The sequence below is a fragment of the Diadema antillarum genome, unplaced genomic scaffold (assembly GCF_040938485.1).
Source record: "Diadema antillarum isolate AM-2024a unplaced genomic scaffold, OU_Dant_1.0 scf00000140, whole genome shotgun sequence".
NCBI classification, from domain to species: Eukaryota; Metazoa; Echinodermata; class Echinoidea; order Diadematoida; family Diadematidae; genus Diadema; species Diadema antillarum.
Window position 1 is genome coordinate 658,294 of NW_027271029.1, and position 18,493 is coordinate 676,786.

At 37.4% G+C, this 18,493-nt stretch overlaps 1 protein-coding gene across 1 annotated transcript; it reads right to left on the bottom strand.

Annotated features, from left to right (window-relative positions):
- Positions 1-13,797, bottom strand: LOC139721205 (galactose-1-phosphate uridylyltransferase-like). The gene is made up of 11 exons (XM_071632532.1): positions 13,687-13,797; positions 11,927-12,096; positions 10,894-10,972; positions 8,807-8,855; positions 8,168-8,297; positions 7,072-7,128; positions 5,548-5,670; positions 4,561-4,693; positions 3,971-4,054; positions 3,162-3,316; positions 1-138 (listed from the first exon to the last, which is right to left on the bottom strand). The coding sequence occupies exons 1-11, from the start codon at positions 13,715-13,717 to the stop codon at positions 64-66; spliced, it is 1,086 nt and encodes a 361-aa protein (XP_071488633.1). The 5' UTR covers positions 13,718-13,797; the 3' UTR covers positions 1-63.
- Positions 13,798-18,493: the final 4,696 nt, after the last annotated feature.

Here is an 18,493-nt window from a genome sequence, read left to right on the forward strand (position 1 = left end):
CTGAGGTTCGGAGTAAAAGCACACCATGCAAGCAATCACGGCAAGTCCTGTAAATCCTCTCCATTATGAGCTGCTTCCTGGGGTGTCATCCTTCAGTTTGTAGTGAACCTCTGGCAGGGCCCTCAGTTTGTTGGCTGCCTGCAATGGTGAGACCCAATGCCAGCAGGAGATATGATTTACTATAGTCACCTACATTGTATTTTTAGCACATAGAGAGCTACAAATAGGCAGTGCACTTCATTTCATTCATAAACACAGGGGTTAGGGAAAAATGTCCTCACCTATAAATCTGAACAAATCAACATGGAATATCATCACAGCCACTCTATGTTGGAATTAACTTTTACGAACACTATACTGTAAAAATCAAACAAACCGAACAGCACAATTTTTATCAGCATTGGACATTACACTTACAATTTTACACATCTGCACAAAATCATGGCAAATCAGCTGAGGTAAAGCATTTTCTCAGATATTTTTTTTTCTGACAAACTGTTGTAAGCTACTGAAATTCTTGCATCTGACTGGCTGAAAGCAAATTTGTCAGAAAAGAATACCTGACCAAAACACTTCATGAAATGCCCTTCCGGTGGTCTCACATCTCTTGATTTACATGCACACAAAATCTGTAATAAATTCTCTCGTTTTCTTCTTCTTAATGACATGACAAGAATAAATCCATCATATAGTATAAATTGACGGCAGCCAGGCAGGGTTATAATGACAAACTAGCTGTGACTTACACAGGACAAGAGGAGTTTCGGGGCAGAGAATCTATTATTGACTGAAAACGTAACTCTTATAACTACGTGTACATACATACTGGATAGTTGTCAGGCAATGATGTTATCACTTTTAATATCTTGTTTGCATACGTGATTGCTATCAATGTCAAAGTTTCATAAAAAATGGGAAACCGTAAAACTCTCCAACTTTCTTCTTTCTGGCCTGATTTCATGGAAGCCTTTAACATTCTATACGTCAGAATTGATTCCATTGAATGAAGACAACCTTACCATGAAGTAGCTTTTTACTTGAAGCAGTAAGTTTTCAAAGGACATGCTGTGCAGCCATATGATCACACGAGGATAATGAATTCAGCTTTTAAACAAATGTATCATGCACTGAGAACCTCTAGTTGAAATTAAGGATTCCGAGGTCACAGGAATAGTGCAATTTATGTCACTGAGGAATCCATAATATTACTACAGTCTCGAAATTGTGCATGATTTATTTGTTTCATATCCTCAAACACATCTTTCTAAATAAAATTTACAAGATGTTTTCACTTACAAAAATATTCCTCTAGCTTTGTTATTGGCTTGCATATTGGGGTACAGACTATCATACAGTGTACCTCGTGCATGCACTGGATGTGATTACAGTGGTCTATGAGGCCGATACCAATATGCTTTCTATGAATATGATGTCACATTCATGATAGTACATAGTGCAGTATACCATGAACATAACATCACCGTCATCTTGTCTTCAACAAAGCAATGTTATGTTTAGTCACGTGATGCTATGTAGACCAATCAGCTCACATGATTTCATTAATGAAGAATATAATACAAAATATTACATAAATTTTGACAATTTGGTTGGTTATCCCAGACCTACACAAACGTAATCATAAGTCCCCTTTTCCCTACTGTAGAAAAATACAAATATCAAAGAAAGGAACGTTCATCAACTAAAGGCATTTTATTTTGATATATTGATTTTGAGGAGTCATCATCATTAGAAACACAGATCATATCATACCACATTAACATCTCGCAAACATTGTCTGTCGATTAGCCAAATTCAGGTGACTCACAAACAGGTTAGCCACAAGAAAACAACTCCTTCCTTTGTTTCATGTAGAAAGCACAGATCCTTAGCATGTGTTTTTATGTGTTCATCCCAAGGGAAAATAAGTCATGAATTCTTGTAGTATTTGTATAGTCAAGATTGTTAGTGGTATCAAACCCCCATCCCCCCCCCCCCCCAAAAAAAAAAGGACAGACAAATGAGGGACTACCTTGATATTAAAAAAGAAACAAATAGGCAAAAAATCAGGACTTTATTCTTCAAGCTGAGAGAGAGAGAAAAAAAAAAGATTATTCATTAGTGTTACATTGTCCTACTTACAGTAGGATGGTGCTCAGATATGCATGCTTTTGTGTACACTGTTTCTGCACTTAAGCTTACCGTTCCAAGCCATGTAGCAAGCAATGTGTATATTGAGGAAGATTACCCATGACATCAAGTGGGTAAACACTGCATGGAAGACCTTCATGCAGGCTTCTAAGTGAAGTAATTATGAGTAAAACAGAACAAAACAAAAACCCTTTGAATTCTACATGTTTCCTACTGTGTTACTATATCATGTGACCGTGCATCACAAAACCAACAAAAAAATTGCACTCCTTGATTTTACGTGAGGACTCAAACAGGGTGAAGCAGGTCAACCAAGTCAATTTTTAGCTTTCCATATTTTCTGAAAGAGCTATTCTTCTACATTATTCTTAAGTTTTGAGTAAAATGAATGGGAAAGTGGGTTTTCAGCAATTTTTCTAAAACTATTTTCTTTTTTTTACAGTAGTGTGATCAGGTATGTCTCAGAAGCCCTTTTCATTTCTTGAAAATATTTTGCACACTCTTCACTTTCAACTCTAATAACTTTTGAAAGAATAGTACCACTGCTTTGAAAATTTGCATTAACCATGGGCAGAATGTGTTGATAGGTCATGCTTAATTTCAGCCTAATTTGATAATTTCTTCATTTTTGTTGTTCCGGAGGTTTGCATCCTGTTTTTAGTCCCATTCATCACACAGCAAGCATGGCTTGGCATAGATTAAGCGCTTGAATGAACCCTGTACTTCAGAGCCTCTTTCACTTCACACTTTTCCAGAGTGAGTGTTTTCTTTCCAATATTAAGATAGGTTAGGAAGGTCCATTTGAATTGAGTTACAAGTCATTTTATAGCTTAGAGTCTACTCTTTCAGAATCTGCCCTTATCTAAAAATCCATGTCGGGGCAACTTTTTGTTGGTTTTGCGATGGACGGTCACATATGGGGGCAAGCAAGAGTAGGAATGTGATGTCAACTTATTTCAACAACTTTTAATGACTTTTGCATTGTAAAACAATCGCAGAGCCAGAATGTTTACCTGCTCGGCTGTGAGGTCCCGTTGAGACTGTGCCAGCATCTCATAGCCAACCATGAACTTCTTCACCGTGGCAGATCTCAGCAGAGGGGGGTAGTACAGTGCATGGAGCTGCCAGTGGCTGTTGTCCTTATCGAGCTCCTCCCCTGTAGGTGCACCTAAAAGAGGTTCAGTAGAGAGCTTCAATGACATGATATCAATATACTTATCACACAAATCATCAATCAGTTTGTGCATTGTAGCATCCAACAAACAACCTACAAAAATATATGCATCACTTTTACAGGGGGATGCTTCTTAACATAAGACATGACAATAATAGTGACAGGAATATTTCAATTAGTGATGACGATGCTACTACCAATATTGCTACCATTACTACTACTACTGCTATCATTATTACTATGCACTATTATCACTATTACCTCATATTACACTATTCCTTCTTAAGATGTATGATAATGATGATAGACCTTAATAGAATCTGCAGGAAATACAATAAACCAGAATGAAGACAAATTTACTTGGAGAGTCAGAATGTTTTTAACATTTGTGTACATAACAGAAAGATTGATTGATAGACAGACAGAGAGATAGACAGATAAATGAATAAGTAAATAGACAGATAAATAGAAAGATAGATAGATAGATAGACTAATAGATATGAGTATAATATACATGTAGATAGACAGAGAGTCTAACAGGAAAAGGAAAAGATATCGTCAGGAAGAAAACTGAAAAGAATGGTTTTAAGGGCAAAACAAACATAAACATACAGGTGAAGAGACAAACCAATACATGAAATCACTCACCATGCCAGCCCATTGAGTATGGGAAGGTAGTCTCAAAGAGATTGTCATACTTTGTCAGCAGCCGCTTCATAATGTCTGACAGGTCTGTTTGAAACATTGAAATTTGAGACAAAGCATTCTTAATTTTTCCTTCTTACAAGCATAAACTGCCTTTCAACATAGAAGACTCTTTAATCCTTCACTTCTCAAGTACAAGACACATATCTAATCTAATTGCATTATGTTCTATCCTGTTGTCTATTGCAATGCAAAGAGGGTTGCAACATCAACTCTTGAACCATACAAAATATCAAAGCAAAATCTTTGTTTTGATACTATTTAACTGAACAAGAACAGTATCATGAAATCATGTCAGAGATATATCCATTAAAAAAATAGTGAATGCAATAGGGCAAGCTATTAGAAGTGACACTTAAGAAAATGTTTGTAATGGATTTCCAAGTAGCATCAGTTAGTTTATGCAAACTCCACTCAAAACAATTAACCTGTCAATCAGATGTATAACCAGAAACCAAGACTTGTATTCTCAGAACTAAAGACAAGAGTAGTTTCTCTGGCTATCTACTATAAAAGACTGTGGTCAGACTCACCATTTCTCTCTTCATCGGTCAAGTCTGGTAGCCGCAGGACATGTCGCCGTGGTAGCAGCATGGTCTCGTAGGGCCAGGTCGCCCAGTATGGCACCACAGCGAGCCAGGACTTGTTCTCGACAACAATCCGTTCCTGCCACAATGACAATGACATATATGGCGGGGCACATTAGTTGAGTAGCCAGCCAATTTGGATAGGCATAGAATGGAAGTCCCGTGTATGAGAGAGTCACATCTCAAGCACGTAAAAGATCCCGCTTCATCTATTCATCTCAAAGAGCAGGGTGTTTAACCCAGTAAAGTGGTCCTGCCTTACATCCAACTGGACCCACTGGAAGACCAGCCACTGCAGCTGAATATGGGATATCCAGCCATTTTCTCAGATAGAAATGAAACAAACTCATGCACTCATCCTGGTTCAGTTTCTTGAAAGACCTATTTAGGAACACATCAAATACCAGAAACATTTGTATTACTGTGGTTTGGTGCGGTATTTTTATTAAAATATTTATTATTCGTTGTAAGTGGTGGTTTGTTTGTTTGTTTGTTTGTTTGTTTTTTTTTTTTGGGGGGGGGGTTGTGGTTTTTTTTTTTTAAGGTGGGGTTAAGATATCTTTCATGTCAGCCCTTTCCTGTTCACATGTAATTGTTTGCATCAATTGAAGAATAATCAAAAGCATCTAAATTACTAAATTTGTAACTGACTTTCAAATAAGCAACACACATATTAGAAGATTAAAGGTAATATTTCCATCTTACATTGGCATATTTTATCTTTGTTCTTTTTTCTGTTTTTCTGTTTTTGTACATATCTTGGGACTGGATGTGAAAATGACAGATGTAGGTCCCCTTTGAAGAACTAGGCAATTAGGATGAAATGCCTGGCCTGAGGACGAAATCTCTACTGCTTGCAGACTTGGACCAGAAACCTCAGGACTAAGATACCAAGGTCTTATCCACTGAACCACAATAACTTGATATTTGTACCTTTTTCTCTGCTTCCAGATTGACATAATCCACCAGCATCGGTGTGCCCCGCTCCTTGTAGTATTCCCTCTGCTTCTCATCCTTTATCCTGGGCTCATTGGGCATGAAATTACTGGCCCACATCTGTTGGCAGATTGAAAGGGTAAAAACTTATGAGGTGAGCAGATTGGCACACAATTGCCCAAACCACAAGAGAGTTACAACCTATTTTCAAATATCATACTTTCTTGAGAGTAGGGTCACATGAACAAGCTGATAATTATTATATGGTAGGAATGGTGGAAAGTACAACTATTAGAAGTAGTAGTAGTAGTAGTAGCAGTAGTAGTAGCAGCAGCAGTAGTAGTAGTAGTAGTAGTAGTACAACGTAGTAGTAGTCAGTAGTGGTAGTACAACGTAGTAGTAGTAGTAGTAGTAGTAGTAGTAGTAGTGGTAGTAGTAGTAGTAGTAGTAGTAGTAGTAGTAGTAGTAGTAGTAGTAGTAGTAGTAGTAGTAGTAGTAGTAGTAGTAGTGGTAGTAGTAGTAGTAGTAGTAGTAGTAGTGGTAGTAGTAGTAGTAACAGCAGCAGTAGAAGTACTGTAGTAGTACTGCATAAGCTGTTATTTTCGCGTACAGATGTATTCGCGAACGAGGGGGTCACATAATTTTGCGAGATGTTGTTTTCACAAATTGACACCGATGATATCTTAAATGCAACATTACCCTAGTGCATAGCCATATTTTCAAGTGTTGTTAAATTCACAATCCAACTGTGATTTGCGAAATTCAAGAAAATTAAACCCTTGCGAAAATAACAGCACATATAGTCGTTTTTATCATCATAGCAGCTGCAGCAGTAGCAGCAGCGGAACATCTTTATGTAAACTACACGTATACTTGCAAACAAACGGTACATAGTAAATTACATCATACCACCTTCCAACATAATAAGGTCTTCACAGCCAACATGTTTGAAAGCTTGTCTGAAGACTAACAAGGATTTAGAGTATTTTTTGGCAAAGAAAAAGGGTACGCTTGCTTTACATTTTCGAAAATGGAGACTGGATTTTTAACTTATTTATGTAGTTGAACCCGGAGTCCCGGATGTGTCACATATTTTGTTGGTCCCCTTTTATTGTTTGTTTTTGTATCTTGATAGACTACGGACCTGATGAAGCAAAGGGTTAATGGTAAAAATATGTTCCCAAAAACCTTGTTATAACATTGTTTTACTTGACAGAATGTATATTGTTTAGTAATTCATAATTGTCATGATTGGTTTTTGTATGCTACTTTTTCTTATTTTTTCTTTTCTTGTTTATTTCTATTTGTATAATCATGTTTTTGATCTCTGTAATTTTGTTTGATGTTGTTTAATAAAAAAATTGAAAGATAAAAAAAAAACATGTTTTCATGCACATTACCACACAACACTATTACTGAAAATTTTGGCATTTCATGATGCAAGAAACCCTAATCAATGTACATGGACAGGAAAACTATTCTAAAAGCTATCTCAACAGAAAAAATACTACTGCAACTTACCTGGCAATGAGGATGAGGATTTGAACAACCCATAGCGGCTCCTTTATTTTCAAAGATCTGTAAAACAAGGGAGAAAAAGAAGAAGCTGTAGATAAGTCACATGAGTAGCTAAAATACATAAGCCTACTGAGTTGGGGCGTGTAATTAATACATAACTTACTCTAAGATAGTTTACAAAAGCCCTAACATGGTATATCATGGCTAACAAGGATTTTTTTCCTTGTTTTTTTTTTTGTTTGTTTTTCTCTTTCATAGGATACATTTATATTAGGTATGCCAAGAACTTGACTTTCTAGACGTCAATATACACTGCATAATTAAAATTCACAAACTTGAATGCACAACTGCAGGTGCTTCTTCTCATTCAGCTTCAACCATGACACAAAATCATTATTTCCTTTTGGATATTAATGTAGTACATTACTATAAACATGGAACATTTGGCAGTAATTGTGTGAAAATGATAACACATATCTTTTGGAGAGACCCAACTTTGAAAAAAAACAACAACAACAACTTTCATTTATGAAATTATAAACTAGAGCAAGGCATCTGAAATTGGCAAAGCATGGGAAAATCACTCATGCAATAATACCCAATTTAACAATTTGTAACTCTGAGAATACTTATACGGGAAGAAAACTCTCCCCGTCTATGATTAGACAACATAGGTATATTTTACTTCATTTTCAAAATATCAAGAGGCCCTTTGGGAATGTATCATGTTTATCTCCTCTAAACAGGTGGTCTGTAATGCCACATTGTTGAAATGGATGAGGAGGCAAAAGGTTTAAACTGAATCAAGTATCCAGTTCAGAGAGGAATAAATCACCTGTTTAGCAATAGCAAGTTTTGACATTTTCTCCACTTCGTCATTTCCCTTTGCTGCAACATAGATCTGACTGTTCACATGCACTGACACACAATAGTTGTACATTCTGAGAATTAACAACATGAAAATCATGCCTAAGGAACTTTCAGTTTTAATGCAATAAAATAGCAATTAGGATGTTTTTTTCAGTTCATCTTTCGAAATGTCACTCAGCAGAGTGGGCTGTGTCTCAAGCAACAGTCCACTCCAAGTCATCACACATACCTGAACCCATCTATACTTTGCTCCAAAGTCTGTGATAAGCTCCGCCCACTTGTCAACCACTGCCCTGATTTCAGCCAATGACATAAGAGGTAGAGTTATGTCCGACCAAGGGTGGAAGCACATGACTTGACTGGTGGGAGGGAATAGAGGTGATAAAAAGAGCAAAAGAGAACATTAGATGAATATGTGTCTATTAAGGTGTTGATCTGAAAAATTGAAAAAGGCTACTTATACCTCCTGCTGAATATCTGCAATATCACAAGTAACATAGACATGTATCTGCAATATGTCTGTAATTCATATCTAGGGAAAATACAAACTCAGGCAGTAAAGCTTACGACAGCTCGTTTTCTCTATAATTGCTAATGTTAACCATTTTAAGTTGAAAATGTTGGAACTTAACAAACAAGTATATACAACATAAACTGAAGACACAGTCATCACTCAATCAAAAAGACATTCCCTCTCATCCTATCCCTAACTGAAGCAAAAAGGAAAGTTTAAGAGATGTATAAGATATCAAACAAACAAAAAAAGTAAAGGGAGAGGGGACCATGCTTTTTAATAGTGTATTGAGAGATACTCTCGAACAATATGCAGTAGACAAAACTGGATTAAATGGGGGAAATGTTTACATACCAAGTACCAACTGCTGGTGCACACTGTAGTAGATGATGCTCACTGGGCCCTGATAAAGAAAAGAGGACATGAAAAGAATCTTGCCATGACATCAGTTGTTAGTAAACCATTGATAATTCATTTAATTACATCTGCCAGAATTCTAAACGAGTAAAAATATGCCACACATAGATCAGGTATAAGAACAGCAGAGAATCTGGAATTTCATTATCCAAACACGACAGCATGAAGTGAAGCACAGTCGGCCTTAGACAGGTTTAAAGCTTATAAGATGTGGTAAATTACTGACTGACAACAGATCTGCTACTATCAATGACCTAATTGTAAATTCCTGCCATGGACATACTAAAACTAAAAGAAAAACTAGAGAGGGGCCGTCAAAGGCGGCAGACCCACGCCTTGTACAAAGTCGGGGTAAACATACTGTGCATTCGGTCATCTACCAGAATTCGGTCACTTAATTGCCAGTGTCCTTTATCACCAGCCAGTGCGTTCTACCAAAGATCGTACACTGAAGTGTACGATCTTTGGTTCTACAGTCACATCACACGCAAATCACATCATTTCACATACGGTAACACTCATTCACCACAGGAAAGTCCTTTAGTCTCCTCCAAAAATCCATCGAAAATCCCAAATTCCACCGTCAAAAGTGCAGATTCGGAACTTTTCCAAGCGCGCGTGAATTAAGTCCAGTTTTAAGAGCATTGTCTACGCGACGGGTCGCCGAAAAAGCGCTAAAAATCGAGAAATACGCCGTTTTCTTGCGGGATATTTTGCTTATAGCAAGCCGAGAGTGTGTTGATATCAAAGGTCGTATGAGTGTACGATCTTTGATGGTATCCACAAAAGCGCAAAAGAAAACCAAAATTTACGTACCCCCTAGGCAATTACCCCTATGATTAGTGTCTACGGGAATTATTCAATGCAAGGGTTAAATGCAAATGTCTACTGCACCAGTATTCGGTCACCAACGAGCGCCGCAACGTCCCCGATGCTATTTTGCACCAACAGGGTAGAGCGCGATGCATTTTCAGCGGCCTTGCACACGCATTGACATTGAGCGCGCATATCGTGCAGTGTGACTGCGACCGAGCAAATGCTCCTCCAACAAAAAAAACAATCAATTTTAATTTGAAAAATCATCAAAATACGGGCCAGTTTGTGACGACGGAGAACGAACTTTCATAAATCCAGAAGGACATAGTCCTTCAAATAGGCCTAAACGTAAATTTCGGAATTCTTACGAACATTTGAGCAGCGAAGTCCGATCGTTTGGGAGTTTATGTTTTCGTATGGTAGCGGAAAATTGCAAAGTGAGAAACGGGAAATTTTCGGAGTGTTCACTATACCATGGGGTCAAAACTTAAAGGTCGCACAGAATTTGCAAGGGTCAACCGATTATCACCAAAATCTAATCGATTCTTTCCTGTCATTATCCAGACATCCCCTGAACATTTCGTGCAAATCCGTTTACCCGTTCTCTTGTTATCTTGTACACAAACAAACAAACAAACAAACAAACACACAAACAAACAAACAAACAAACAAACAAACAAAAACAAACAAACAAACATACGGAACCCTTTACATAACCCCCTGCCGATTTTCATCGGCGTGGGTAAAAATGAGAATGCCAGTACACCAACTCTTCACAACAGCATCATCTTATTTAGGGGTGCAGTAAGTACAATACTTGTAAGCAGAGATGGGAAAAACAGATATGCAATACAAACACACACATTCTGTCATCCCTGAAAAAAAAACAAAAAACAGCCACATGTTTTTCAATTGCTCCTGACTGATTAACCCCTTGCCTCTGACATATTTGTAATTCACAATAGGGTTGATACCTGCCACACCTGGTTCATGTACAGAATGGGTTGATAATAGCTTCAATGTCATTGCTTGCCCATGAATGCCATTCTAAGTGCCTCTTGAAGCTATCTCCTCATATGTCAAAACATTGTATTGCTTTGCTTTCTGGTCTCTGATCCACAGCCATGAATCATTACACAGACATCACATACCCAAACATACTGGAATACAGCATGCAGTTGATGGATGCCCTGCAAACAGTGCCTTACCTGGTGTTGGGGCTCCTTCTTGCAAAAGAGCAGGGAAGTCATTCTCAAACAGAAAGGTGTTTGGGTAGTCTGGATTTACCTGTGTGAGTTTTCAAACAATAGGGACAACAAATTTATTTGCAATCAGCAAATGACTGTCATGATGCAGAAAATTAATATCATGCTTATGTCATCTGATCAAGTTACCCTGACAAAGTTGTAGACATTATGCTGCAAAAGTTTCAGAATTAGTGACTGAGTACATGCTCAAAAATTATGAATTAAAAAACCTACCCACCTCGTCTGGATTTCAAATTCTAAAATGATTTTAAAAGTACCATTTTTGTGGTAGATACAACTATATGTGGAAATAAGGTGGAACAAATTGTATAGAAAGCTTATATAGCTTGGAGAATCGTATAACATAGCAAGGATGTTGGTGTGTGGCAACTTTATCACATGGGTAACCTATCTCATAACTCTTGGTTATGAAAGTTGACAGAACTATGGGCTATCCTGAACAAGCATTACTTCATCTTTTAAGAAGAAGTGCTAAACTCTCTTTCTACAAAATAGTTAATGCCTACACATACTTTTCTGAACAAGGAATTTAAATAGGGAAAACAATTTAACAGTCATATTTTCTCTGAAGACTCAAGCATTACAAACATAATCCTCATAACAGGCTTGTATGTACTCCAATGTATAAGTAGCTCAACAAATACATGCACATGTGATTGGACAGAAGGTAATGTGCGAAACATAGCAAGCAATACAACAAAAAATGAAATATTAACAGGTGCTGCCAATTATGGTAGGTAATATACTGTATGTCTGCTTATTGGAAAACAAAGATACACAATCCTGTATTAAGGGGCAAAACAAATCTGATCTTGTACCACTGGATGCTGGACATCATAAACTGCATGAATTTCCAGGACAAATATTTTTAGATCGATCAGCACCCACATCGTGCGCAAATTTCATATCACAGAGAAGAAGATTGATGGATGGGAAACACATTTATACTCAGGAAGATGAAACCTGAACTGACATCTCCATGGGCCCTCGTAGCACCGGGACAGAGCGGATTCTTTGGGTCGTGTCTGGGTATCTTCTGCTCAGGCAGCTTCTCCACTTGTCCCTTCCAGGGTCGCTTCATACGATGAGGTGACACCAAGATCCATTCCCCTTTCAAGGGGTTGAATCGTATATGCTGATGCTCTGAAAGATAGACAAGACAATCGCGTTAACACTCTGCTTATGGACAGAAAAGTTCTCCCAAACACAAAGCAGGTACACACATTCAGCAAATGCGGAAAGATTAGGAAATAACTCAGCAAAAGTCTGATGAAAATCAGGCGATTCATTTAAAACTTATGAATTACTGCAGTTTTGGTTGATTCCATGTGCTGCCTGCTATATATGGGGACTCTGCAACATTGCATGATGCCACAGTATGAAAAGAATATAACACAAATTCATTTTTCAAACATAGAGGGAGCACTTGACTTAACTCCTCTAGAAGGCATGAAGAAGGGGAGGGAATGCATACATCGTATAGAAAAAGAGGACTTGTGAAATTCTGTTTATATTGTTTGTACCCAACACTACTACAACACCAAAAATTGTTGAAATGTTTCCATCTTGTGAGGGCAGCAGGAATACCTAGACTTTAAGAATTAATGACTTTCTAAAGGAACGGTTTATTTCCCTCAAGTTTTCAGTTTCACTGAATCTTACTACAATCGCTAAAGGTACAAATAATAATATGTATGCCAGTTGTCTGAAGGGGAACTTAAGAACATCATCATCATCAGTACACATAAGTCGTAGTAGGTCTAAGGTTAATACTTTGTGATCCCATTGAGACTTCAGGTCATTCCAGTGTGCAGAGAGAGGGAAATTAATCCAGAACAAGTTAGTGTACCTCAAACAGACTGAACACTGAATATCTTTTTGCCTGTAACAGAGTGTTTAGTTGGGCTAAGCTCCTTCTTGGCCCTTGTGTATATGCCTAACAATTAGATATAAAACTACAGAGGTAAACATTAAATTTAAGCTTCAAACACAAACATTTGAGTGGTGATCGATCCATTATTACTTTAAATAATTGTTGTTCATGTAATAATACTATAAATTTATTCATTGAACATCCACGATTGAACACTGCAGTTAGTGTCACTGTAACTGCAGCAGCGACACCACTGCACTGGGGGGTGTTTCACAAAGCCATTCTTAAAGTTTAAGAAGGACTTAAGTGCGACTGGTAATCAGTTCTTGTGTGCTATACCTATTAGAATCTCAATAATTCAGCACAAGAACTGATCACCAGTCGCACTTAAGTCCTTCTTAACTTTAGAACGGCTTTGTGAAACACCCCCCTGGTTAAATTTACAGCTCTACAGCGCCCCGCACGCGCCGGGGTTAGCAAACATGTATGTTACTGTTAGTGTTAGTGTCACTGGTTAGACCATTAAGATCTAAACTTTACTCAAAATAGAGTTAACATATCAAAAGTGGAGAGTCTTCTGGTAAAAGCAGGGTTGTGACTCAAGATCAGGAAGTAAATTTTTCTAGGGTCTACTTTGAATTAGATCCCTATTCATGTTTCTAATTGATTTAAGATATCGTTCTAGGGCCTATTTATTAGTATTGTATATATGGTAAGTGGCAACACAAAATCAAGCACATGGGACTACAGTAAATGGTATGCAAGCTGAAACGTGTGACTATTTCAGCCCTTGCATTTCACACATCCTAAAGCTATTCGAGATGGCAGTCTCGGAAATGTTTTAATACTATGACAGGTACCGTTAAAATCAAACGTTGTGACTGCTGCCATGGTTCAGTCAAAGTCCTAGACGTGTTGCAGACGTAGACCTAGCTTGCACGAAAGATGGTCACTTTTCGCGATGAATCGTGTTGCCTAGCCTGCATTCAAGTCGCGTTTACACCTCAGCTCTAACTGGCGCACCCCCCCCCCCCCCCGCGCACCCCCCCCCCCCCCAACCCCACCCCGTACCCCATGATAGCCTGAGAACGTGAGCGGGAGCAGCCCATGAGCTTTTGTAGCCAAGAGTGCCTTTATAAAAGGAAAAATGCCGGACCAGTTGAAAGTTAGACTGACAAGAAAGAGTAATATTTTAGAGGCTCAACAGTGAAAATTTGATCAAAACGGAATGAAAATTAGGGAAGGGAACATGAAACTGTGAAGTTTCGCTAATTTTTGCAAAAAGCATCTCACAATCTCCATCGATCGTGTGAAAAAAAAAAAAATCTTTGTTCAATTCTTTCTTTGCTCAATTTTTCACTTATGAATAACATACATTTCTGGTCAAAAGAATTGACAAAACATCGAAACATTCAAGTTATGCTCAGTCTACGGAAAGGTGCCCTTAATGTCTTCTGTTAGTCATATAATATTATAGTACTTTAGCAACGATTGCCAGATGATGTCACTTGTAGAATCTTGGTTTGGAATATCTATAAACTATAGATTTAAAGTTCTAAAAATACCAAAGTGTGGAATAATATAGGTCTATCTATTTAACAAATCAAGAAAAAAGCTGCAAAATGAATAATCAGGAAGCTATAACGTTTCTTGGCGTCGTCCTATAGGGCCTACATAATAGGCTGAGGTGCGGTTGCACCCAAATTTCCCTCACTGCACTGTATAGAGATTAGGGCCTACAGCACCTAAAGATGATTTAAAAAATCTATAAAAAGAAAAAAAAGGTTGTATAGCATCTGGTAGTCTTAATGCACGGCCACCACCTACGCTAAGTTCTTAGCACTAACAGTCACGTATTATTCAAACCAAAGAGAGTCGAAACGAGCGACGTGGGTATTGGCTCTTGCTGGTGGCTTGAGTATTCTCAGGTAATAAACGACTATCTGTCTGCTCTTCTTGTATCACTACAGCTGGTGGGCAAAGAGTATTGAGCAAACAGGTAAACCTCCCCAGAAACACTGCACAATCATATAACTGTAAACTCAAAGAGACTCCTAATACGGTTTCATGACATTTGCTCCCATACATTTATTACTCCTATGAAATATCTGCACGCGATATAAGCCAATCATAAATCCTATATACCAAAAAAAAACAAAAAAACATAACGCTAACCCTGGGCCTAATCCTAATCCTCACATCAAACTAAACCTAAACCCCTATCACAACCCTTACCCTAACCCTAAGTCCTTAGTGAAAATAAGACCGGAGCAATGATGTCGCAGGAGCAAATGTCGCAGGAGCAAATTACAACAGCTCAATCTCTGAATTCCTTCAAGAATAAATTAAAATCATTTTTATTGAAATTTTACAACATCCAACAGAGTTAGTTTCCCTTTATCATCTCAGTCAAGTCATCGTTCTTTTTTACATAAGTCCTCCTAAGTATGTCCCTGTCTGTGTTCTAAATATAACGATGTGGTTTTTTTTTTCTCCTGCATTCTTACCAACATAACTACGTATAAAAAATGTTTTGCATTACATTCAATCCAGCTTGTATGTTATCACTTATTTTACATTATGAAATCTAGATTGCTTGCGTCCACGATGGCACATGCTGTAGTTCCCTCTTTTTTCTCCCTTTTTTTCCTCTCTTTTTTTTTCCTCTTTTTTTTTCCTTTCCTTTTCTCTCTTTTTCCTCTTCCCAATCATTTTGATGTCAGTTGACATCGGTTCGTTTATTGTGTTTTATATTGATGTTTTGTGTATTTTCAGAGGGTCCCATATCGTACAAGCTTTGCTTCTTAGTGGGACCCTCCACTTCCATCCTCATCCTTAGTTGACTTGTATTATACGCTTTATGTATTTAACAAAGATGTAATCGCATCTACTTTTCATTTTCATAATTTTCTTATGTACTTTTCAAATTTTGTTCTGTATCACAAATATCCCGTGTATATGCAATGTACATAATTTCTTTGTTCATTTTGATGGAGGTGAAAATAAAGTTGAAAGTTGATTGTCGTCTTACCTCTAATACATGTACCGATATAATGATTCGTCGTACATGTATATGGTTGTCTGTCAATGGAAGCTGATTCCCCAATATGTTTGCTTCTTGTGGAATGGTGACGATTTAAACACAGGCTGCAGTCATTGTGATGAATAATAAACGAATTGAACAACAAATAAAGACCTATGTTAAATATTTGATTTGATTTGGGGGAAGACCCCGTACTCCAAGGCAATAACGATTTCAATGCAAACGTAGACGAAGAAAAAATAAGAAAAATATAGTGCCCGGAAATTACAGGCATAATTAAACAATGTATGATAACTATAATTGCAAACTATAAGCTAGCTACTACCTGATTAGATGCCGAAGGGTCCAAATCGGTGTGTAAATAATCTACTTACGTCGTAGAGTGATTTCACAGTCACCGTGTTTTACTTCTCACATCGGGAGAGCTATAAGTGACGTTTAACCACAGAGATTCATAAAATCTCCGCATTTAACTCAAACGAACATTATACACAGTAAAAGATCAGCAAAAGAAGAGAAGAAAAAAAGAAAGAAAGGCATTGGTAAGCGTGAGTCACAGTCACCCGGCTCATCGAGTCAAAATTCTAAAGAAGACCACTTTTAGATCGTACACCAATATTCCTTGTTTTTGTTTTGTTTGTTTGTTTTCTTGTTTTGCGATTTCATTCAATTTTCACCGATGTACCATGATTTTGTGTTCTGCACACTACATTTCCCCCATGCGTAATTGTCCTTGGTATAAATGTCAATGCATAGTCACAGCTTTACTGCATAGCGCCAACTAACGTCAGCCGTGTATAAATGAAAGTTTCAATCCCTATCTGCACTTTCTAATGACATGAAACTTGTGAATTTCGGCAAAAGCAGTCCATTCTTTTGTCAATAAACATCGCTGTTAAAAATAAATATGATAATAATAACATAGGCATGAAAGAGTTAAATAAATAGATAAGAATGAAAATAACTAGAACCGGAATTTGTCAACACTGACAAATTAGGTGATCCGATTTTTTTTTAATCAATGATTCGAGTCCTGATAGTGTAAAGTCTCAGCTACAACATGTTAAAATCTGAGAGAAATTCACCGAAGCATAAGTAAGATAGTGCTCGATAAAGAGAGTCATGTCAATTTTCACATCTAAAAAATTCCCTCCCATAGAGATAACACGTCATAACGAAGATAGAAAGAGAAGTACATATGACCTTTGACCCCACTTTGCACAGACAAGATGGCATCTGAGCAAAATGTGGTTATTTTATGGAATGATCCCTGTTTCATGGTCTTTACGTGTGCAAAATATGGGAAAGATAGGACATGTATTTATCAAGATACAGGATGAAACATCTATGACCTTTGACCCTAATTTACATACCCAAGATGGCGTCTGATTAAGTAGTTGTTATTTTGTAAAATAATGTCCGTGACATGAACTAAACATATGCAAAATATGGTGGTGATAGGGTATGTTTTTCTTGAGTTATTGCACAGAAAGTTGCAGAAAGACAGAAATATTTCAATACATCGAAGATAAGCTTTAATTTCAACCAAGTTTTTAGACATGATCCCGACAACGTATGAAAAAACGAAGGGCACACTTACGATAGCCCTAGGTCTCAGCTACAACGTATCAAAATCCTAGAGAAATTCACCGAAGCATAAGTGAGCTAGTGCTCGATAAAGATAGTCATGTCAATTTTCATTTCCATAAAAATTGCACTCCCATAGAGATTACACGTAAACTGGTCAAATTTGACAAGGTTACCTTCAATCATTTTTTTTGAGGTGATGCCGTCATCTAATCAAAATTGTGTAAATACATTTCTGAAAGAACATTTCATAAGCTACAACATATTGAAATTTAGGTGAAAATTGGCAAAGGATAAGTGAGATATGCTCGAGTGAACTTGAATTTTGATGACGTCATTTTGAAAATTTACTTTTTTTACTTTATTAAGAAATTTGATATCTTTCCATCATTTTGCCAGCATAGCCAACCCATGAAATAACATGTACAACTCATCAGTTTTCGGAATATGTGAAGAAAATGGGGGGTCATTGTCCATCCTGACGAGTAAAATCCGATTTAAAATTGGCGGTTTTTTGGCATAGTTGCACTGTGTATCCCCATTGACGCACGCGCGGAATTTTGAATTTGACGGGCCCGTATGACGTCATATTGAGTCGGATCGACTTGAAACTTGGTAGAAATATTCCTTGACATTTTGGACATCCGATCCGTGTAAAAAAAACTGAAAATTTCTATTGGATATGAGCTGTGTGTGCGAATATGTGCGCGCGCGTACGCGTCCGTCCAATTTTTTCAATTTTTCAAAAAATGCTCCAAATAGTCTGAAACGTGTGCAAAAAAATTTTGAGCTCGATTGGAGCATACAAATATTTCAACGCGCGCGTACGCGCGCGTTCTAAGATAAATATGAATTTTGACAATATGAGTAGAATCCGCTTGACTTAAAATATATGTGACGTAAATTTCATTGAAGAATTCTATTCTGTTAATGAGATATGGATGAAAATGTGTTTTCATATAATGACGTCATAGTGACGTCACGGTCGACTGATCACTATGATTTTATAAAATTTTTCGTCTTTGGGACATGATACA

What these genes read in the sequence shown, in the direction of transcription:
- LOC139721205 (XM_071632532.1), bottom strand. Translation starts at nt 13,717, where the DNA reads ATGGCAGCAGTCACAACGTTTGATTTTAACG. An exon ending in AGAAGGAGCCCCAACACCAG is followed by an intron (nt 8,856 to 10,893) that starts GTAAGGCACTGT and finishes TTTCTTTATCAG; the next exon opens with GGCCCAGTGAGCATCATCTA. An exon ending in GGGACCTCACAGCCGAGCAG is followed by an intron (nt 139 to 3,161) that starts GTAAACATTCTG and finishes TCACCATTGCAG; the next exon opens with GCAGCCAACAAACTGAGGGC.